General features: G+C 31.7%; 1 protein-coding gene across 2 annotated transcripts in view; it reads left to right on the top strand.

Moving 5' to 3' along the window:
- The window catches only part of COL11A1 (collagen type XI alpha 1 chain), a 218411-nt gene that overhangs the window by 22662 nt on the left and 170818 nt on the right, over positions 1-24931 (top strand). For both annotated transcript variants that reach the window (XM_031651327.1, XM_031651330.1), the window contains exons 2-4: positions 2971-3138; positions 7366-7579; positions 11473-11635. In XM_031651327.1, the coding sequence (XP_031507187.1) occupies positions 2971-3138; positions 7366-7579; positions 11473-11635 (545 nt within the window). The remainder of the gene's footprint in view (positions 1-2970; positions 3139-7365; positions 7580-11472; positions 11636-24931) is intronic.

The following is a 24931-nucleotide window of genomic DNA, read 5'->3' as shown; positions in this document are numbered from 1 at the left end:
TCTTAGTTTGCTCTCTGGTTCTCAAATCTCTCTCTGCACAGGAGGGATAAGAACATATGGTTTGTGAGGGTTAATCCCTGTAAAGAACTTAGTCTAGCGACTGACACATATTAGGCTCTCCCTGGCAGTTATTATGATTATCATTTTCTTAGTTATGAGGTAAGAGAAAAGAACACATAAAAAACAGATATCCTATTGGCCTAAAAACATAGCCAAGCAGGACTAGTGCAAAAAAATGTTCTTGAACACCATTATAATTTTGTATCTCAGGCATGCTGAATGCTATTTGGCCAGCATATGGTCTACTCTGAATGTTTTGCTTGTTTTTGAATACAGGTATGAAGCTAATAGAATGTAAGTCAAGCAAGTACTCAAATAATGTTGTTTTGTTCAACTCGTTTAGTTATAGTGTTGATAAGAAAAAAAAAAAAAAGTCCTTCCCAGTCAGGGCCACTATGTGGCAATTACATGTTCTCCCTATGTCTGCATGGGATTTCACTGGGCACTCTGGTTTCCTTCCATATCCCCAAAATGTGTACAGAGAATTGCTGTCTCTAAATGGTCGTAGTCTGGTTGAGTGAGTATGTTTGTCCTACCATGAGATGGTGTCTTGTCCAGGGCTGGTTCCCACCCTGTGTCCTGAGTGTTTGGGTTGGGCTCCAACCATCTGGGGCCCTGAACTGGGATAAGCAGTTTAGAAAATGAATGAACAAATTAATGAATGAATACAAATTATTGTCAAATAAAAATGTATAAACTATACCATAATTATCCAAATGCACATGATAAATAATGCAGTACGAAAGCACCCAGAGCTCATCATATTTGTGATTGATTCTGAACTGCATGTGGGAGGACATGCTCCTTACAATTTTCACTTTTTGAACGTTTATACCTTAATTTAACCCAGCCCTACTATGACCACCGTCATTCATTGATTCACCAGAAATTGGATAATTATTTTGTTTTCATTAATCGTTCTTAAGTGTATGTATAGCTCACATTTAGTTCAATGTTCAATATGAAAAGTGTTTTCAGTCTTTATTTAGAAGTTTGGTGGTGTTTTTTGTGACTGGAAATAGACTGTAGGAACTTAACTTTGGTTTATATCAATTAGCCTATGGTCAAATTGGTTTCATTAAAGTTCAGTTGCTTAAAGTCGAAGTTTGCAAGAGCCTATCGAGGACGTTAAGTGAGGACTTACTATACATTGAGTAATTTGGGTTCTAAAGTCTGTTTTTATAACAATACTTGAACTGCATTATTCATGTCCTGACTTGCTTAGTGACCTAAATAGATATGTAATTATGGACCAGAGAACTTGAAGATCTAAAAATGATAAAGTGTTTTTTTTTTTCTAAGTGGCATATTTCATGTAGTGTACTGTTTGAAGGTTAATCCATGTTGTGTCATGTATCAGCCATCTTTTTTATGGCTGGATAGTATTTCATCATACAGACTACTTTTGGTTAATCCATTCATCTGTTGAAAGAAACTTGGATTGTTTCCACCTTTTGGCTCTTGTGAATAATGCTGTAGTGAACATTGGTGTTCAAATATTTGGCTGAGTCCTAGCTTTCAATTATTTTGGGCATATACGTGGGAGTGGAATTGCTGTGTCATATGGCACTTCTGTATGAGTTCACTTAAATGAAATTTTTTGAATGAGGAACTAGAGACAGAAAGTATATAAGAAGTTGTCAGGGGTAGGAGGTGGAAGGAATGAGGAGTTATTGCATAATGGTGATGAAGTTTGTTTGGGTTGATGAAAAATTTTCAGAAATAGATAAGAATGATAGTTGTACAATATTGTGAGTGTAATTAATGCTACTGAATTGTACACTTAAAAAACCTAAAATGTCAAATTTAATGTTATATGTATTGATCACAGTTAAAAATAATAATAGTATAATATGCCAAAACCCACTGTACCCTTTTAAATAGGTGTTTTGTATGGTATGTGAATTATAGCCCAATAAAGATGTTTATACAAATGGATCACACTTACAAAGGAAAGTTTAAGTTTCCAAACATATACTATATTGACCACTTCAGAGTAGCTACAAGTACCTCGAATGAATTAGGTTTGGGAAATTTATGCTTCCACTGACAAATAACCTAGTATTACATAATCTAAGGCTACATAAAAATGTGGAGGGGCACAATTACTAAATTATTCATCTTTAGGGACTTTCAGTCTAAATCATGAAGTATGTAGTAATATCCATGAAGTAATTGGTAAGTTGAGAGAATAAAAATCAATAAGTTACATATAGATAGATACATAAACCTTTGTGCACATGCATTTGTACCTGTATATAATTTGTAAATAATTAACACAGGAAAGGACTAAAAAAGGCATTGTATTGTGCTGCCTATTTTTTTAACACCTTTCTTTCAACTTCTCTTTGTGTATACAAAATGACTAAGTAGGTGCACATTTTACAGTGTTTATATAATATCCATTGTAAATTTGAATCTTCAAAATCACCTCTGTTTAGATTATGAATAGTTTATTAGTAACTCTGTTAGAAAATGAAATACAAATGCTAACTTTCACTTGAATTCTACATAATGTTATTACTTGGAATTATTAAATATTTTGTGAATTATAATCAAGATACATATGAATGTTTATAAATTCATATATATGAAATTTTAAATTCCAGATGCACACATGCCTGTATACACACACGTGCGCGTGCACACACACACACACCCCCCTTCTGTGTTGCTTAACCAAAATTTGATTACAGATTTGAGATATTTTGAATCTGAGAATGTTGTTATGGTTTATATTACTACCTGCTGCCCCACTCCCCAAACTCCCACCTAAATGTTAGGGAAGCATGGCAAGTGATAAATAGATTCAAGGTATGAAATGACATATTATCCTGTGTTAAAAATACTCATTGTTATATCAGATAGTTGTTCAGTTCTAGTTTTTTTTATTGTTTGCTTATTTTTCAGCTGCTCCAGTTGATGTACTAAAAGCACTAGATTTTCACAATTCTCCAGAGGGAATATCAAAAACAACGGGGTTTTGCACAAACAGAAAGAATTCTAAAGGCTCAGATACTGCTTACAGAGTTTCAAAGCAAGCACAACTCAGTGCCCCAACAAAACAGTTATTTCCAGGTATGTTTACTTTATTATTATTACTACTAAAATTATTACTACTTTTGTTACTACTAATACTACTTTTAGTATTTCTTTACTAATTAGTATTTTTATCAGGTTAGATAATGCCCAATTATATGGTAAAATGCAATTCTTTCATATATCAGACACCAAATACTTTGTGGTCACCAAAGTAATGTAATGAAAATAACAAATAATTTAATAATTGCCAATCGTAATTCAGCACAATCACATTTCTGTGAAAATATGCTTATTTGAGCATTTAGTAATTCATTACTTTGTTAGAACATAATATATGGAGACAGCATTTTATATCTAGCCTATTTCTACATGTAATCATATAGAGGTTATTCATCGTGACGAGGGTATAGGACGGAATCTTTCCCCTTAATGACTACCGAAGTTAATTTAATGGACATTTGGATTTAAACATACTTAGTGCAGGTTTTCCTAACATTAAGGTAAATGTTTCTGTTGAAAGAGATACTTTTTTTTGAAAATAAATTTTGCTTTATTTTTGCATGTCATTCTTAGCTAAAATATGAGAAAATTTAGTCACATCTCACAGTTATCTCTACTGAAACTAGAGATTTTTTTTTAAATATCAGCTGGCAGTTTTTCATAATGGTACTGAAAAGTACTTGCTGAATATTTGTTTTTCCTTCCATGAGAGCACTAATTGACCTAATAACACTAATTATCTAGAAATAATGATAATGTGGAGAAAGGGAATTGAGTGGTGAAATGACAATTTTTGAGCCTCATATTTTCAGAGCAAGTAACTTGTTAACTGTGCTTGCCTCCATTTGATACATACCAGTTATCTATGATTGGTTGATTGACGGGTGTTCTCATCCTTATTTAACAGAGGAGGAAACTGAATTTCACAGAGGCTCTCTGAGTTGACCAAGTTACATTGTGGTCAATATATAATCTAGGTCTGTTCTGCTCCATATATTTTATGTTATCAAATGGTCCTTTCTGGCACTTTGGGATCTTCTCGGCAGCGATTTATCATTTAAATTCTTCATATTATCCTATATTATCTCTGCTTGAGAAAATTTGAGTTTCCTATCTTCATATGAAACTATTTTCTAACAAGAGGAAACAAATATAAATCAAGGGATTTAAACGTTACAAAACAGCACAGTACAGTTTTCATGGAAGGACATTTTAAAATACTTTGAAATACATTTATTGGCCGGGCGCGGTGGCTCACGCCTGTAATCCCAGCACTTTGGGAGGCCGAGGTGGGCGGATCATGAAGTCAGGAGATCGAGACCATCCTGGCTAACACGGTGAAACCCTGTCTCTACTAAAAAAAAATGCAAAAAACTAGCCGGGCGAGGTGGCGGGCGCCTGTAATCCCAGCTACTCGGGAGGCTGAGGCAGGAGAATGGCGTAAACCCGGGAGGCGGAGCTTGCAGTGAGCTGAGATCCGGCCACTGCACTCCAGCCTGGGTGACAGAGCGAGCTCCGTCTCAAAAAACGGTGAAACCCTGTCTCGAAAAAAAAAAAAAAAAGAAATACATTTATTTTGATTGTTCACTGATTCTTCCAATATATTTTCTGTTTTGCAATACTTTGTGGTGAACAAGAACAAACTGAAAATATAAAGAATAAAATGAACTTTTTTGTGACTTTGAAAATAAAAAAAATTAAAATGATTAAGTTCATAAAATATTTAAAAAATAGAATTAAAAAATTAAAAGTAAAAAGGTAAGTTGCTTTTTCTATTTATGTGCACTCTGCTGTATTTCTTAAAGCATCCTTAATAGATAAAGGGATGGGAATTTTGAAGAGAAGAAAACAAAGAAAAATATACCAATTAAAAACCTTTAGAAATACTCAGATTACAGGTTATAATTTTTATACTTTGGCTCATTATCTCAGGGTCAGTGTGTTCTGCATTCCAATGTGGTAGTTATTTAAAATCATTAATTTTATATAATTAATTTTAATACTATATATTTAAGTGATAAAAGCTATATAATCAACATTATCTGACTGCTTTCTTTATGATACAGTCTCATATAATTTCCACAGTAGTTCCATGGGACAGATTAAATTATTAGGCCAGTCAATGGATAGGAAGGGCAAGTAGAATTTTATTTGCTAAGAACACGTGGCTAGGAGATGGTGTGTTGATTCCATATATTGACTCTTACGAATAATGTTGCAATAAATATTGGACTGCAGATATCCCTTCAACATACTGATGTCATTTACTTGGTGCATATACCCAGTAGTAGGATTGATGGATAATATAACATAGGAGTGCATATGTTTTTGACATACTGATTTCATTTCCTTTGTATGTATATTCAGTAGTCGGATTGATGGCACTAGCTCTAATGTTTTGAGGAAACTTTTTACTATTTTCTATATGGATGTATTAATTTACATTTTCACCAATAGTATGAAACTGTTTCCTTTTCTCTACACCTGCACCAACACTTATCTTTTGACTTTTTGATAGTTGTCATTCATACTGGAGTGGAGTAATAGCTCATTGTGGTTTTGATTTACATTTTGCTAATGATTAATGATGTTGAACATTTTTTTCATATACCCATTAGCCATTAGTATGTCTTCTTTGAGATATGTTTATTCAGACATCTTGCCCATTTTTAATTGGATTTTTTTTTTCTATTGAGTTGTTTGAGTTCTTTACATGTTTTTAATATTAACCCCTTATCAGATGCATAGTTTGCAGATATTTTCTCCTGTTCTATAGGTTGTCTCTTCATTTGTTAATTTTTTATTTTGCTTTGTAAATGCTTTTTAGTTAAATGTAATCCTATTTGGATGTAGTAGGGCTGGGATTTGAGCCAAATGATCTGACAAGATTCAGAACTTTCACTTGAGATACTGTACTGTCTTCCAGTTAACTACTCTATGCATACATTTATAGCATAAAAATGTATTAAAGCCTCTTGCTGTTTTTTCTTTTGTAATACATTTTAATAATTTCCACTTCATAAAACGTCTTTCTACTGCGTGGCTTCATAAGATTCTATTACATACATATTCGTATTTTATTTAACCAGTTTCAATCATTGCAGCTTATTTTAAAATTTTACTATTATAAATAGTGGTTTGGTGATTTGAAAGCATAATACGTTTACACATATGCATCCTCTCCACATACATTCTTGGTGGTAGAATTGCTGATCTACGATTGTTTGAACTTGAATCCAAGACAGACATATTCATATTTCTTTTATAGATTTATACTACTGCCTGTAATAGAATTTGGAATGAATGGATTGAAAAAGGAAGGTCTTGATATTGGGCTAGATATTGTTGATTACACATGCACATACCCAATGGTTTTGTAAAAAGACAACTTTTAAACTAAAAGCATCTCATTTCTCAAATAATAATGCTTGCTTTATTTATATGCCAGAGTAGTAAGAGGATCAAATAAGATATATTTGCAAAACTATTTTGAAAAATAAAATCCACAACTTAACATGCAGTGTTTTATAAAAATATCAGTATTCTTTGCTTAATTATTTGAGATATACTTAGGGTAATTGTTTAAATGATATATTTGTAAGTACCAATGTAGATCACACTGTATGCTAGATATTTGGCACATGATTGAGAGAGAGAAAGAAAGAAAAACAGATTCTACCTTCTTGAATTTAAAATCAAGTTAGTCAATTACCTTACAGTTCTGGCTCATAATGACATACACTTCTTTAATAAGAACCAATAGGCAGTGAAACTGCATTGTTTGATATTAAGAACCAATAGAAAACTCTTAAGCTTTTAAAGAAACAACAAAAATAATACATTTGTAAATTGGGTCATTACAATGCTTCTTTAAAGTGGGAATGTATGGCTACAGACTAGACAAAGCCAAAACATACAAACTTTATGCCAAAATTAGTACTTAAATAAGTGTTTTAAGAGTACTGGCTATGTGTTTGATATTTACTGGTATCATGATCCTGTTGCCTAAATCAAATTTAATTTCATATAGCCATTGTGCTTTAAGTGCTTTAAGTGAGTGGCTTTAAAGTTTGACTATAGCTTGGATAAAAATTGAAGAGAAACCTTAATAGAAGACCCCTATTTATTTATTAATCTGTTTACTATTCAAAGTTGGTTGATTTATAAAGGCCAGGTAGAAAGTTCAAAAATACTACAGTGATCTAGGAACAATGTAGAAATTGGACGTTGGAAATTTCTAACTCTTTGGCCTTTTCTTCTCAGGTGGACCTTTTCCAGAAGACTTTTCAATATTATTTACAGTGAAACCAAAAAAGGGAATTCAGTCTTTCCTTTTATCTATATATAATGAGCATGGTATTCAGCAAATTGGTGTTGAGGTTGGAAGATCACCTGTTTTTCTGTTTGAAGACCACACTGGAAAACCTGCCCCAGAAGACTATCCCCTCTTCAGAACTGTTAACATCGCTGATGGGAAGTAAGTCACAAAATAATACAATGTTTTAACTATGCTGATGTCATTATTTTTATTCAGTCATTTAACAAATATTTATGAAGTATGATACAGTTTTTCCAGTGGCTGGTGATAAATAAATGAGCACAAAATACATAAAGACATAATTTATAGTATGTACAGGGAAACAACAATGCTTTCAAAATAAATCACTAATAAATAGTATAGCAAGTGATAATAAGTGAGAAAGAAAAAGAGAGCAGTAAAGAGGATAGGGTGTGGCAGTGGGGTGGGTACAGTTTTAAGAAGTGAGATCAAGCCAAATCCCACTAAGAAAGTGGTATGTAAAAAAGGTGGAGTGCTTGCCATGCTGATAATTAAAAGCCTAGTGTTCCAGGAGAAGCAGGAAGCAAATACAGTCTCTGATTCCAGGGTGTGGACAATTTGTTCCAAGCAATATCAAGGATACCAGCATGGCAGGAGAAGAGTGGGATGATGAGGATGGAGAAGCAGAGGGAGGCCAGATGGTATAACACATTGTAGGAGGTTGTAAGCACTTTGGATTGTACTCTGAGTGAAACAGGAAGTTACTGGAGGCTTTTTGAGCAGAAGAATGATCTAATTCGACTTACGTTTTACTAATAATACTGGAGATCAGAGGAAGCATTATAGAGTACTGATATGTGCCACGTGCTAAGCTCTTTATACACTGTTAACTCATTTAGTTCTCTTGATTCCTTTAAGAAAGTAAAGTTAATAAACTAATTTTACTGGTAAGGGAACTGAGGCTCAGAGAGTTTAAGTAACTTGCCTAAGGTCATATAGTTGGAGAGTGATAGAGATGGGGTTTGAACTCAGGAAGTCAGGCTCGCACTGCACTCCTTTGCAAATCATGCCGAATTCTGAATTATGCATAGTGGTCATTCCCTTTCACTTATGGAGCAGCTAAATAGAAATTTATGCTTATTAAGTTTACTCTATATTTTATCACTGAATCCAGACCTCTAAAAAAACTTCATCCGAAATAGCACATTTGGTCAGAAATATAAGAAGGAAGTAGCAGTGCTCGCTCATTGACACTCATTACATTTTTGTCAGGACCACAGAGAAACTCTCAAGTCTCAGTGTTACAAAACAAACAAACAAACAAAAAAAAAAAACAGGCTTTTACAACTAATTTACATTATTATCCTATGAACAAATTAGATATAATAGCACATCGTGTTTCATTTTTTGACTGTTAGCAAACTCCATACTGAGTTTAGTCTATATTTGATAATTGTAGAAAATATTTTGAACTTATCTTATTATTCACACCTTATTTTTCCTTAATCCTACTTTCCTAACTGAAAAAAAGAAAAAAAACAACTTCAATTTATTGCAGCCCAGACCACATTCTATTCAAAACTAACAGGCAGTGTTTAATATGAATGAATCCTTAAAGTAAAACATGAACAAATAAAAACAAAAAAAGGGAGGATGTTCAATAAATATTTTTAATTGATTATCAAACAGAATAAGAAGTTATATTTACATATATCACAGTAGTAAAATATTATCTTGATACTATATTGAATATAATTCATAACTAGTAGTATTCATTTTTTTCATTCGTATATGCCTTCAATAACAATTAGTTAAATGCTTACTGTGTGCTAGATAGGTCCTATACTTTTACTTGAGACTGTTAAAATGCGACATATTTGTGGAGCTCAACTGACATAATAATTTAGATGCAAAAATATTGGTATTTAAGCATAGCCTGATTTTTTTCAAGAACAATCATGACATTCATCATGAATGAACATTCATTCCATACGTACTTATCTATTAGCCACCACTTGGCTGGCAGTCTGTAGAGCACAGCAGTTGTAGCAATGAACAACCCAGGTGAAGTTCCTCCACTCCTGGAGCTTAAATATTTGAAGTGCTGATAGTTCTGTGAATGAAAATAAATCAAGGTAGGAAATGTAGAGTGTACTATTTTAGATAGGGCAGTTTAATATGAATGAATCCTTAAAGTAAAACATGAGGTTTTACTCATATTTTTTTGACGAGGTTGCATTAAGCAAAATCACAAAGGAAGTGAGAGTACAGCCATGTAGGGATATGGAGAAAGAACAATCCTTCCAGAGTGAAGAACCTGTGCAAGGGGCAATACAAAGACATCCTTGTGGTTGGGATGCCGGGAATCCAGGGAGCGTCTGAGCTCATGAGGTTATAGAAGGCTAGGGGACCCTCATATGAAGCAGAGTAAGGGCTTCAGTTTTTACTGTGAGTGTTGTATTTGGTAGTTTTTAAGAATGCAGGCCCTTGATCTGACTTATATTTTTAAAAGGTGGCTCTGGTTGCATAAGAGTAGAAGCAGAGGTCAGTTAGGAGTCTAGCTGTGAGAGATGGCAGCTTGGACTAAGTTGAGACACAATGGATTCTGTTTATACTTTCGAATTTATGAACTGATAGAATTTTCTGACTATAGGAGTGTGTAGCATGAGAAAAAGAGAATAATTAAGAATGCCTCTAAGGCTAAATGTTAATTTAGTATTTTGAATATTATATATGATACCATGATTATGACATATCATTATCACAGCCTACATTAATTAAACAAAAATATCAAGTTTAGAGTTCTAATCAATTTTAATTATTGAAATTGTGTTTATTTTCTGTTAATGAAAAGCACATACCTATAATACTGGGAATGGTTTAAGTGAAGACACAGATTTCTTGGCATGAAGTATGTGTAAATTTTACTCTCACTCTATTAAGTAGCTCCTTGTATAAATCTTTGCTCAATTCATACCAAGCAGACACCTATGCCAGTTGAATGTTCTAGTGGAAAGACCAAAGATTAAGTGTATATGGAAATACACTTGGTCACCATGCCAAGTCACATGAAACAGACATTTTAGGAAGGCTCCTGCAACTTTTTGGGTATTTTATTTTATGGATCTAGTCCTAGACTCTTCTGGAATATTAATCTAGCACTTTTCATTTGGAAAAAAAATAAAATACAAACCAGACTGGTTTGCAGAATCTGAGTGGGCTTCATTTAATGGTTTATGTTAGCACCATACATTGTTAATAAAACCCACCATTTTACAGTATGGTTAGGGAATGTGCGTTTCCAAAGGGCTGGCCATGTCTCCCCAGCCAAGCCTGTCATCACTGCTCTGAATTAGTTGGAGCAGTAGCTGCAGAGTGAATTGAGACTCTCATTCCACACATGTGTTGACTATGTTTTCTTTCAGTTTTCCACTTCCTGCCAACCCTGGAAAGAAGGAAAGATATTGTGTCTCAGTCTTGGATCCTGCCTACAGTAGTGATCTATAACTGTCTTGAAATTAAAGTGGAAAAATAATGAAAGCACTTGAAATAAATGTGAATAAAGACAGAGAAGCACATTGTGTTTTACAATTAGGACGTTGACTTGCTCTAGATGGAGCACTCATTCAATTAGTAGACATACCCTTTTACAGTCAATCTCAGGGGATCATTAGAGCAGATTTTTTTTTAAATGGAATTCCACTTTGGAAGAAAGCATTTACGTACTTGGAAACTATTACTTACCCCATATCCCACCCTAATCTCTATCAAATACCTTCATCAGGACACAGTGAGATTAAGCTTTTGTTACTACAACACAAAGTGAAGCAAAGGATGGGCACTTCCTTATCAGCACAGACAGCTAATTCTACTGTGCATTTTATGCTGCTTGTGTCCCTTTGAGTATGTAGCACTGTTAGGTAAAGAGTAAGTAGTCACCTGTTAACCGGCTGCTTAATAAATGAGTCTACATTTTTTGTCTGATTTCAGTTCATTTTTATAATTTAAAATGCACAGTATTTTAATGTGAATACTGCTTTGGCAACCACTGTTTTTTTGAAGCTTACAAAAGAATTACTTGTCTTTTTTAGGTGGCATCGGGTAGCAATCAGCGTGGAGAAGAAAACTGTGACAATGATTGTTGATTGTAAGAAGAAAACCACGAAACCACTTGATAGAAGTGAGAGAGCAATTGTTGATACCAATGGAATCACGGTTTTTGGAACAAGGATTTTGGATGAAGAAGTTTTTGAGGTAAAAATAAATCAAACTCTAAGCTGAATATTGACAAATCAAATGAACTGGGTTAACAACAGTAAAAATACTGCTTTATAGCAATATGTTGTAAAGCAAAGTTGAAACTCTAAAGGGTGACCTAGTTTCTTCCTGTGTGAGTATAGTGGTGATGTTTTCCATTCTTCAGTAAGAGAATGACCAGACAATGGTGACTGTAACGCCTGGGAAACATTTACAGGGATTGGTTGATTTGAACACAGACATGCTATTCTCCTGGAAAGGACAAACAGCTTAACTCTTAGTACTTTGTATTATTTTCTTTGCAGAAAAGAACACTTTCTTCATTTCATTCTATGGGAGGTTAATTTAGAGAGATGTATATACAAGCCATATGTTTTGCCTTCCTCTGTTCTTTGTGAATGTTTTTTTATGGTAAAATAGAGATCATATTGCAAAATATAAATTTTAAGTTTATAAATCACTTTAAAACATAATGTAAAGATCATGGTAAGATATTTCCATCTAATTATATTTCACTAATTATGATAATCACATTCTTTTAGTTCTCCAATCATTGGATATGGCAATTTATGCTTTAATTTTCATTTAGTCATTTTTTAAAAGAATAAATGATCTGAATTCTGACACAATTAAAGGATGCACTCTCCAGACATTATTTATTATTTTGGTGGTTGTTTGTAAACAATTTGAGTCATTTCTTTGTCAAGGTGTAACAAAGTAAAGCTGTGTAACATATTACAAATTAATAGACAGTTTCACCTGGAGATTTGCTATATTTTATGATGTGTGAATATACATATACACATGTGTACACACACACACATATATACACACAAACATACAGACAGTATGTATTTTCATAAACAGAACAATGTTCATTCAGAGTGTCAGCTAGACTATTTCGCTCCTGTACTTATATATATAACCTACAGTGTAGTTTTATTTAAAATTTTTATTACAATTAACATTTGTGAAAGTTCCATGTTATTTGAGATACTATTATTTCTGACTTTTATCCACTAGTGTGTACCTAAGCCTTTAACTCTATATAAAATATTTTAAACTACCATATCATGCTGGATTATGTAAATGATAAACTGATTTGAGTAGTATATAATGGAAATATATTCTCAGATCTCCCAATATCTAACATTGATTACATGCACATGATGATAAACAATTATTTAGTCTTTCAATAAATAAATATTAATATAATTTCTAGTCTTGAAAAACCTTCTTTTGAAAATAAAACTATTCATAAATATGTTTCATGTGAATTATGAATAAATTATAATTTATTTTTGTAACCTACACCTTATTTTCCAGGAACATAAATGTATAAGACAGAGAAGAACAATATCAATGGAATTTCTTTCTTTTTTAAAAAATTGATTCTTAGCTTTGTAATATTATAGCCATGTTCTGAATCCTGGAGTAACTCCAGCTCTTTAGTTGGAGAAACTATTAAAACATTAAGAAAAGTAATGTTGAAAGGATTCTTTAATGAAACCTTTAGCGAATATGACAATGAATAGTGAAAAATAAGTTTATTAAGCTGCTTCGCATACTAGAGTTTCATGAAACCCTGTGAAGTTTTAAATAGAACATTTACTTACTATTAAGTGCAGTTAGTTTATAAAATGTTAGTGGATACAGAACTTACTCTCTCAGGTTTATCTTTTACAATCTTTGACCAGTTATAGAGGGAAACTATTTTTACTTACTAAAAATATTGAGACTGCTTTAGAGTAGGAGTATTTGAATTGGATGAAATTTAGTATTTATCTAATTCATATACTCAAATAGCCATCAGATATAAGATTCAGGTCTTTCTTTCTAAATTATAGTATTGTATGTATATATGAAATTTCAGTAACAATTTGGTCTCTTTCCACTTGAAAATAGAACATGAAGAAAATAAGTAATTCAAGTATATAGATGTTTAGTCCGAATTTAAAATTCTCACTCTTTTGTAAAATTAGTTCATTCTACCTGATGTTAATATATCTTTTCATAAAAACTTATTCAAGTATGTATTTCCTTTTATTTTTGGTTTATATTATAGTACCTATATACTTATGACTCTTTGCAAGTAAACACATAGAATTTAAACTAAAAATGACAGGAGAGAGAAATTGTACTGTCTATACATTATGTTACTGTTTTATAAATAGTTGTGATGATGAAGATAATATAATACCAGTGATTTATTAGTCTGAAAACTAGAAATGTCACTTTTTCAGACATAGTATTCAAGCCTGTAATCCCAGCACTTTGGGAGGCCGAGACGGGCGGATCACGAGGTCAGGAGATCGAGACCATCCTTGCTAACAAGGTGAAACCCCGTCTCTACTCAAAATACGAAAAAGAACTAGCCAGGCGTGGTGGCGGGCGCCTGTAGTCCCGGCTACTCGGGAGTCTGAGGCAGGAGAATGGCGTAAACGCAGGAGGCGGAGCTTGCAGTGAGCCGAGATGGCGCCACTGCACTCCAGCCTGGGCGACAGAGCGAGACTCCATCTCAAAAAAAAAATATATATATATAGTATAAGTCAGATTTAGTTGCAGATTTGTTTAGTGTATGTAATTTCATGTATACACTACCCTGCATTAATAGAATGGTACTACTATGGTAAAAAATACTAAACATGGTCATATTTGAGTTCCAATCTAATGACTTTTTAGAATTCAACTTTATACAGATAAAAGCAAAGCTGAAGATGATTTTAAAGTTTGAACAATTATAGTTTACATATTATGCTCATCATATGCTCATCACAAGATGAGCATATAGACTCATAATTCAGATTTTATAATTTCAGCATAGCAGAGTGAGTACATGAATTGATTTGGGGATGACAAAAATCTGATTTTGAATCCCAGCATATAGCTTAATATTCAACCTTTTCTGTATAATTACTCCATATCAGTTTCATATGGGAGATATAACAGAATCTTCCTCATAGGACTTATAGAAAAAATGAGCCGATGTATGTACAGTCTTTAAGATACTAGTATAAATATAAATACATATAGATTTTTACACATACACACATATGTAATATAAATGTGGTTGTATGTTGTTAACTTAATTATTCATTAATGTGTACTTTTACAAACATTATTATAACTTATTTTTCTTATGATTTTACAACTGTGATATTTCAAATACTTTTGATATGGGCGACTAACAGTGACCCATCTATCAGTCAAAAGTCCTTGTGGGTCCCTCTGTCTGTCTTCTGAAAGTCCTCATGGGTCCGTCTGTCTGTGTTCTAAATGCAGTACTTCTTTTCTGAGCCACTGCATTTTTACAAAGTACCTTGTAGAGATTAGATACATTTGTCCCCTCTAGACAGAGGTAACACCTGAATGCAGACCTTAATAAGTGGAACGTGGTCTGACTTAATGAGTATTTCCATGCAAGCCAAAAAAAAAAAAAAAAAATTCCTACCAACACTAATCAACAGCCTTGATTTTTTTTCCTGCTTGATAAGATTCAAAGATGTGAGGAAAACTAAATTAGAAGAATTGTATTGCTTGTATTTATTATCAATACAATTATTTTTGGAGTCTTTAAAACAGGAAAATTTCTTTACTAAATAGCAAGTTATAGCCATTGTTCAAGTTTTAAAAACACTGTTATTTCTATTTTCTTTTTTTAAAATAATCAAAACAGATTATTGCAGGCCTTTTATATTTTTTAACAAATAGCCATCTTCGGGGAGATTATTTATTTCATTGAAGCAATGAGTAAAATATGACATATGACGGCCATTTGAGTAGAAAAGCTTTGTGATGAACATTGTACATTTTTTCAAACTACTCAGAAAATATTTTGAATATAATTTTCTATGGAGAAACCAATGAATAATAATTTATAAAAGCTATGCTATTTGATAATTCTACAAGGCCTGAAAAAAGTAAGATTATCAAACTCTTTTGAGATAGCTTTTGAGATGGCCAAAAGTAAAGCCACCTCAAAAGCCATTAAGAGTTTGATTATTGTTTTATGGTGTCCATATATCTTTTTAATGCATATATTATCCAAGATACACACTTAAAAGTTGAATTTTAGACATAGTTCTCCTGTAGAACAATGTTATAAGATGCAGATAGCCTTTCCATTTATCCACTTTTCCCAGTCTAGATGCATTTAGTTCATGTTTTTTTGTGATTTTTTTCTAAATTTATTGAGTTATAATTGAATCACAGTAAACTGCAAATATTAAAAGTATACCATTTGATCAGTTGTGACTGATGTATACAACTGTGAAACCATCATCATAATCAATAAAATAAACATTGCCATCTCACCCAATAGATTCCTCATCACCTTTTATAATTCATTCCTTCTTCTATACTAACCCCAGACAATCATTAATTAGCTTTTTATCACTGTAGCATTTCTGGTACTTTTACAAATGGAGTTATACTGGATGCATTCATTTTAACTTAACTCATTTTAACTCATTTTTCTTTTCCCTGTTATTAACAGTATGTTGAATTATGTTGATTGATTTTTCAAATATTTAAAAACAACTTTTCAATCCTTAGAGGTCTATAGACCCTACTGGTGATGTAGCATGTTGTCTTATTTATATAACATACAATTCAGTTCTTACTCAGTATAATGATCTTAAGATTTAACAATATTTTTTGTATTTAATATTAATATTATTATTATTATTATTATTTTGCTGAGTAGGATTTTAACACATAGCTAAACCAAAATGTGTTCATATTCACCCTATTAGTGGGCATTTGTGTTGCTTTCAGGTTATGGCTTCTATAAAGCCACTATGAACTTTCATGTATACATTTTGCTTTGTTTGGTTGAATACCTAGACGTGGAATGAATGGGTTATTTGGTAGGTGCATGCTTAACATAAAAAAAAAAGAAAATTGTCAAATTATTTTTCAAAGTGGCATTAACCATTTTATACCTTCTTCAGCAGTATATGAGAGTTCCAGTCGTTATGTATCCTTGCCAACCTCTGATATGTTCAATCTTCTTCATTTTAGGCATTCTAGCTAGATGCATTGTAGTGTTACATTGTGGTTTTAATTTGCACTTCTCTCTTGACTGATCATGTTTGCATTTTGCCAGGTGCTTGTGGGCCATTTATGCATACTGTTTTGTGAGGTGTGTTTTCAGATGTTTTGCCCATTTAAAAAAGTTGAGCTGCTTGTCTTTAGTTTAAGGAGTTAGTTTAGTTTTACAAAATATCATGCATATAGATTTTTTGTCTGATAAATGTTTGCAAATATTTTTTCCAGTATGTGACTTGCCTTTTTTTTTTTTTTTAATTTTCTTAATGGCGTCTTTCAAAGTGTAAATGCTTTTAATTTTGATAAAGTTCAATTTATCAGTTTTGTTATGTTTTACACTCTTTGTGTTCTAAGAAACTTTTACTCTAAGATCACAAAGATTTTCTTCTATTTTTAGTGTCAGAATGTTGTTGTTTCAGGATTTGCACATAGGTCATGTCCCATTTTGAGTTAATATTTGCGTATAATGTAAGGTAAAGGTCAATATTCACTGTTTTCTACATAATGATATCCAGTTCATTCTACACATTTTTCTGAAACGACTTTCTTTTCATGATTTGTATTGTCTTGGTCTTTAAAACAGAAATTAATTGACTACCAATTAGTGCACCTATTACTGAACTCTCTACCTTTTTTTATTTATTCTTTTATTTTTTTTACTAACACCAAAATATCTTGATTACTATAGTTTTACAGAAAGCTTTTAAGTCATGTAGATAAATACTCCTACTTTTTGTTCTTTGTAAAACATTGCTGTAGTTAATTTTGGCTCATTTTCATTTCTACACACATGTTAGAATAAGCTTATTAATTTCTACAAAAAGTTGTAGTTTTAATGGGGATTTCATTTAAGCTACAGATCATAATGAAGAGAATTGAAATTTTGAAAAATCACGGAGTTTTTCTATTTCCTGTACATAGTATAACTCTCCATTTATTTTGTTCTTGTTTAATTTTTTTACAATGTTTTCTAGATTTCAGGGTAAATGTCTTGGATATCTTTTATTTAATTTGTTCCTAAGTATTTTTCTTTTTAGTACTACAGTAAATGAATTTGTTTTTAATGTCATATTTGAATATTTTCTTGCTAATATAGAAAACACAATTTTTCGTATTAACCTTGTGTCCTATAGCCTTGTTAAATTCATTTATTAGTTCAGGGTTTTCTTAATGTAAAAAATTACATAATCTGAAAGTAGGGACCATTTCACAAGTTTTCTATTTTTATGCTTTTTACTTGTTTTTCTTATCCTATGGCAATCAATGGGATATATATTGAATATGGCATTTATATATATTGAATATAACTTGTTTAAGCAGGTATTCTTACTTTTTTTTCTGACCTTATGTGGAAAATAATTCAGTCTTTCAGCATTAAGTATGATGTTGGCTGAAAGTTTTCATTGGATGCTGTTTATCAGTTTGAAATTTACGATTAGTCTTAGTTTCGTAAATAATTTGTTATCATAAACATGTACTAAATTTTGTAAAATGCTGTTTCTACACCTATTGAAATGATCATGTAGGTTTTTTTTTCCTGTTAGTAAGTTGAATTACATTGATTGATTTTTCAAATATTTAGAAACAACTTTTCATTCCTTAAATGTATATAGAGTCCTCTGTAGTCATGTAGTATATTATCCTATTAATATAACATATAATTTCATTTTCTAAAATATTTTTAAGAATTTTTAGTCTATATTAATGAGGTATACTAGTCTATGAATATCTATATTGATAATATCTTTGTTAGGTTTTGATAGCATTATCCTGGCATCATAAACTCATCTGCTCAGTGATCTCTCCTCATCTATTTTCTGAAAACTTTCTTATATTACTGATGTTATTTCCTTCTTGAATACAGGATAGAATTAAGCAGTGAAAATTTCAGGCCCTGTTTTCTTTTTAAAATTGTTTTAACATATTCAATTTCTTTACTCGATACAGGTTAATTTAGTTTTTATGTTTCTTGTTGCGTCGATTGTGTTGTTTTATTTTTTCAATAAATTTTTCTAGTTCAACTAAGTTGTTGGATTTGTTCATATAAAGTTGTTTGTAGCATTTCATTGTTTTAAATTTTAATGTCTTTAAATTTTCTACGGAAAACTACTTTTTATTCCTGATATTAATAATTTTTATTTTCCCCCAGATCAATAATTTGAACAGGTACTTGAAAATTTTGTTGGTATTCTCAACAAACCAGTTTCAGGCTCTGTTAATTATCACTCTTAACAGATTCATTTATATTTCATAATTATTTTTTTCTATCATAAATTTGAAAACGAAAAATTATCTAGCCTCTCAAAAGATAGGGTTATTATTTCAAGATTTATTTTTCCCAGTATAAAAATTTAAAATTACACATTTCTCTCTAAACACAGGTTTAGCTGCATACCACAATTTTACTGTGTCAGTTTTTATGGTAATTTAGTTTAAATAATTTTCAATTTCTTTTTTTATTTTATTTCTAGCCCACTAATTATATAGTGATGTTTAATGTCTAGATACTTGACCTTCTCTTAGTTTTTTGGTATTGATGTCTAATTCTGTTGTCTTCTGAGAATAAATTTGGTATGATCTCAATCCATTTAGATTTACTGAGATTTGATATATGGTCTAACATGTAGTCTGTCTCAGTTAATGTAATAATGCCCTTAAAAACTAAGAGCATTGTGAAATTGTTCGATGCGGACTTTTATAAATGTCAGTTAGATCTTTTCTTATTTTTCTTATTTTTTTGTCTGTTTGTTCTATCAGTCATAGAGGAGTGTTAAAATTTTCTACCATAATTGTAGAATTGTGTATCTTCCTTTTCATTTTGCCATTTTTTGCTGCGTATACGATATTCTCAGGCACATGCACATTTATCATTGTTGGATCTTTCTGCTTGTCACATTTTATTATGAAATATTTGTCTTTATCTCCACTAGTATTTTTTGTCTTGAAGTCTACTTTATGTGATATTAGAATGGCCACTCCTTTTCTTGTTAACCTACAATTTGAATGCTATGTATTTTTTATGTCCATTTATTTTCAAATTATGTGTCTGCATAAAGTGTGCCTGTTAGAGTCAGGTTATTGGGGGGTCTTTTTTTTATCCCGTCTATATATTTCTGCCTTTTAATTGGTGTCATGAAACTAGAAACATGTAATTTACATTATGCCATTGATTTGTTATTGATATGGCTGGATTTAAGTCTGCATCTTATTGTTTGTATTTTCTTTGTACTCTCTGTTTTATGATTCTTTGTTCTTGCTTTCCTACCTCCAGTCTTTTTTTTTTTTTTTTTTGGTGCTGAGGGTTTATTTGAATATTTTGTAGTATTCCATTTTGTTTTACCTATTGGATTTTTGCTATATTTTTTATTTAAGAAGGAATTTTTATAAGAATTTTAAAATTTGTGCCAAAATTTTATGATGTATTTATTGCTAATAATATATCATTGTATGTATGTAATGTAGAAACCTTTCCATCTCCTTGTCATACTGATCTGTATAGCATAGTTGTCATACTTATTAGACCTGTATATATTGAACATACCACCAAATGTTATGATTTTTGCTTTAAAGAATCAAATGTTTTAAAGCTTTTAAGATACAAATATAATTTTATATCTAAGTAAATATTTGTTATTTCTGTTTATCTTTTATTTCTGAAGCTCCATATTTTTCTAGGGTACACTTTTCCATCAGTCTAAAAAGTTTTCTTTAACATCTCTTGTACAGCAGATACGCTATTGATATATCTCTTGAGTTTTCTTATATGTGAGAATGTTGTTCTTTTGCCTTCATTACAGAAGGATATTTTCACTGACAGTAGAATTCTGAATTGACGGTTTTACTATTTTAGCACTGTAAAAATGTTGTTCCACTGTCTCTGGCCCCTGTGTTTCTGATGCACAGTTCACATTCACATTATTGTTATCATGTGCTTGATGTACCACTTTAGCTGCTAGTAAGATCTTTTTTCCCTTTATTTGCTTTTCAGTAGTTTGACTATGAAGTATGGTGTCATAATATTGTTTGAATTCATTCTGTTTTGAGTTTATTAAGCATCTTCCATCGGTAAATGAATGTTTTTCAACAAATTTAGGAAGCCTTCACTCTTTAAAGTTTCTACTTTGCTGCTAAGTACTCTTATGTTTTCATTATTTTCAGTAGGGTATCACTTGCTTCTTGGAGGAGAGTTATAATAGCTATTTTAAAAACTCTTCCTGAGGTTTCAATGTCCACCCGATCTCAGGGTTGGCATCTGTTTATTGCCTTTGTTGCTGTTGTTGTTAATAAACTATCTTTATTTTAGAGTACATTTAGGTTCACAGGGAAGTTGAGCGGAAAGTACGGGGAGTTCCCATATACTCCTTGCCCCACCCCAACCTACACCCTTCCCTATTATCAATATCCCATACCAGAGTGTGAATTGATTACAACAGATGAAACTACATTGGCTTATCATTATGACCCAAAGTCTATGGTTTACATGTTCACTCTTGGTGTTGCACATTCTAAGAGTGTAGACAAATATGTAATGACATGTGCTCACCTTTTTAATATCTAAAAGAATAATTTTACTGCACTAAAAATCTTCTTTTCTCTACCTAATCTTCCTTTCTCTACCTATTCACGGTTCTCTCCCTGATTAACCCTTGGAAGTTGCTATTTTTTTTTTTAACTTCTTCTATAATTTTGGCTTTTCCAGGATGTATGTAGTTGCAGTCATACAGTATGTCGCCTTTTCAGATTAGCTCCTTTCACCAAGTAATATGCATTTAAGGTTCTTCTATGTATTCTCTCTCTCTGTCACCCAGGCTGAGTGCAGTGGCACGATCTTAGCTCACTGCAATCTCCACTTCCCTGGTTCACACCATTTTCCTGCTTCAGCCTCCTGAGTAGCTGGGACTACAGGCGCCCACCACCACGCCCGGCTAATTTTTTCTGTGTTTTTAGTAGAGAAGTGTTTTCACCATGTTAGCCAGGATGGTCTTGATCTCCTGACCTCGTGATCCGCCCGCTTCGGCCTTCCAAAGTGCTGGGATTACAGGTGTGAGCCACCGCACCTGGCCCTCTTCTATGTATTTTCATGACTGATAGATTCATTTATTTTTACTGCTGAATAACATTCCACTAGCCGGATGTGGCACATATTTATCAATTTATCTACTAAAAAACATCTTGGTTGCCTCTAAATTTTGGAAACTATGAATAAAGCTACTAGATAATTATGTGCAGGTTTTTATGTGGGCATAAATTTTCAAATCATTTGGATAAATACCAAGAAGTGTGATTGTTGTACGAATATGCTTTGTTTTATGAGAAATTGCCAAACTGTCTTGCTGTACCCTTTTGTATTCCCACCAGCAAGGAATGAGAGTTTCTTTTGCTTCACAACTTTTCCAGGAATTTTTGTCATCACTGTTTTGAATTTGCCCCAAAACAGTACTATTTCCTTTTGTTATGTTGTGGTTTCTCATTGTTGTTTTAATTTGCAATTCTCTAATGACATATGATGTTGAACATATTTTCATAGGCTTACTTTCCATCTGTATATCTTCCTTGTTGAGGTGTTCAACATTTTTGTGCATTTTTAATTCAGATTGTTGGGTTTTTTTTTATTGTTGAATATTGAACTTTTTGTATATTTTGGAAAACAGTCCTTTATCAGGTATGTCTTTTGCAAACACATTCTCTTGATATGTGGCTTTTTTTCTGATTTTCTGGATACTGTCTTTTCGGAATAGAAGTTTTAAATTTTAATAAAGCCCATATTATCAATAAATTATTTTATTGAATATATCTTTGGTGTTGTGTCTGAAGAGCCATCACCATACCCAAGATTATTTAGGTTTTCTCCTGTATTGTGTTCTAGGAGTTTCATGGGTTTGTGTTTTACATTTAGGCCTATGAATCATTATGAGCTAATTTTTCTGAACAGTTTAAGGTTTGTATTTAGATATTTTTTTGCATGTGGCTGTCCAGTTGTTCCAGCACTATTAGTTGAAAAGATTATCATTGCCCCATTGTATTTCATTTGCTCCTTTTGTCAAAGATCAGTTTAGTATATTTATATGGATCTTTTTCTAGGATCTTTATTCCATTGATCTGCTTATCAGTTCTTCCACCAATACTACCTTGTATTCATTATTGTAATATTATAATAGTCTGAAAGTCAGATAGTGTCAGTCCTCTTTGTTCTTTACCTTTAATATTGAGTTAATTGACAATTCTGGATGCTTTTCTTCTCATAAATTTGGAATATGTTTGGAAAGATCCATGAAATAACATTCTGGGATATTAATTGGGAGTGTATTGAATCTATAGATCAAGCTGAGGAGAACTGACATCTTGACAGTGTTGAATCATTCTATCCATGAACATAGAATATCTTTATTTTTCAATTTGTTTGATATCCTTCATCAGAGTTTTGTAGTTTTCTTCATATAGACCTTATATTGATTTTGTTAGATTTATACATATGTATTTCTTTTTTGAGTCCTCATGTAAATGGTGTTGAGTGTTAAATTTCAAATTATTCTTAAGAAAATGATTGATGTTTTATATACCTTGTATACACAACGTTGTAACAATCATTTATTATTTCCAACTTTTCTGTCAATTATTTTGGATTTTTTACATAGACAATTACGTAATCTGTGAAAAAGTTTAATTTTTCTCTTCCCCATCTGAATACATTTTATTTTCTTTTCTTACTGCATCAACTAGGACTCCCAGTATGATATAGAAATGAAATATTAACAGGGAACATCCTTGCCTTGTTTCTGATCAGTTTGAGAAAATTTCCTTCTGTTCCTAGTTTTCAGAATGTGTTTTAAAATCATGAATGAATGCTGTATTTTGTCAAATGCCTTTCTGCATCTATGATATGATAATTTATTTATTTTTTTAGCTTGTTGATGGTGATACTAATTTATTTTCAAATGTTGAAACAGCCTTGCATACTTGGGATAAATTCCACTTGACTATGGCATTTACTTATTTTGTATACCATGGGATTGAATTTGATAATATTTTGTTAAGGATTTTTGCATTTATGTCCATGAGAGATATTGGTATCTAGTATTATTTTCTTTTAATGACTTCACCTGGTATTGATATTAGGATCATGTGGCCTCATAAGATGAGTTAGTAATATTCCTTTTGCTTCTATATTCTGAAAAAGATTACAGAGAATTGATATATCTTTTTCCTTAAATGTTTGATAGGCTTCACCAGTGAACCCATCTTGTTTTCTTTAGAAAGTTTATTAATTTTTTATTCAATCTTCTTATTGGACATAGACCTTTTCAGATTTTCTAATTCTTTATTTATGAGTTTTTGCAGATTGGATCTACCAAGGAATTCATTTATTTCATCTAATTTATCAAATTTGTGGGCACACAGTTTTTCATAATATTATTTTATTATTTTATCATCCTTTTAATGTCCATGGGTTCTGTGGTGATATCTCCTTTTTTTTCCTGACAATAATAATTTGTAACTTCTCTCTTTTTTACTTAGTTGGTTTAGCTAGAGGCTTATCAATTTTATTAATATTCTGAAAGAACAAGGGTTTGGTTTGGATACTAATTCTATGGTGACTTTCTGCTGTCTGTTTTATTATTTCTGCTGTAATTTAATTTTTTTCTTTTGTTCTGTTTACTTCACATTTATTTTGCTCTTTTCTGTTTAGATTCTCAGAATAGAAGCTTAAATAGTTGATTTTAGACCTTTTCTCTTTTCTAATATTTCATTCAATGCTATAGGTTTCCCTCAAAGAAAAGTTACATTTTGATTTTTATTTTGTTTATAATATTTTTAAATTATTCCTGAGATTTTGTCTTCAATCCATGTATTAGTTAGAAGTGTGTTTTTACATTTCCAATTATTTTGGAATTTCCCAGCTATCTTACTGTTACAATTTGAGAGCAGATATTGGATGATGTATAGTCTTTCAAATTTTTAAGAGTTTTCTTTTTGGTCATGAATGTAGTCTATCTTGGAGAATGTCCATGTGAACTTTAGAATGATGAGTAATCTGCCGTTGTTGGTTATAGGAATACACACACACACACACACACACACACACGCAAATTATGTTTTTTGACTAATAGTGTTTTTTAGTTCAACTTTGTCCTTACTAATTTCTGCCTGCTCTATCTTTTTTACTGCTGTTAGAATGGTGTTTACCATTTAAATGTAATAGTGGATTCATCTATTTTTCCTTCCAGATCTATTAGACTTTGCCTC

Source organism: Papio anubis, chromosome 1, assembly GCF_008728515.1.
Source record: "Papio anubis isolate 15944 chromosome 1, Panubis1.0, whole genome shotgun sequence".
Taxonomy (NCBI): Eukaryota; Metazoa; Chordata; class Mammalia; order Primates; family Cercopithecidae; genus Papio; species Papio anubis.
This window is presented reverse-complemented; position numbering and strand designations above follow the sequence as displayed.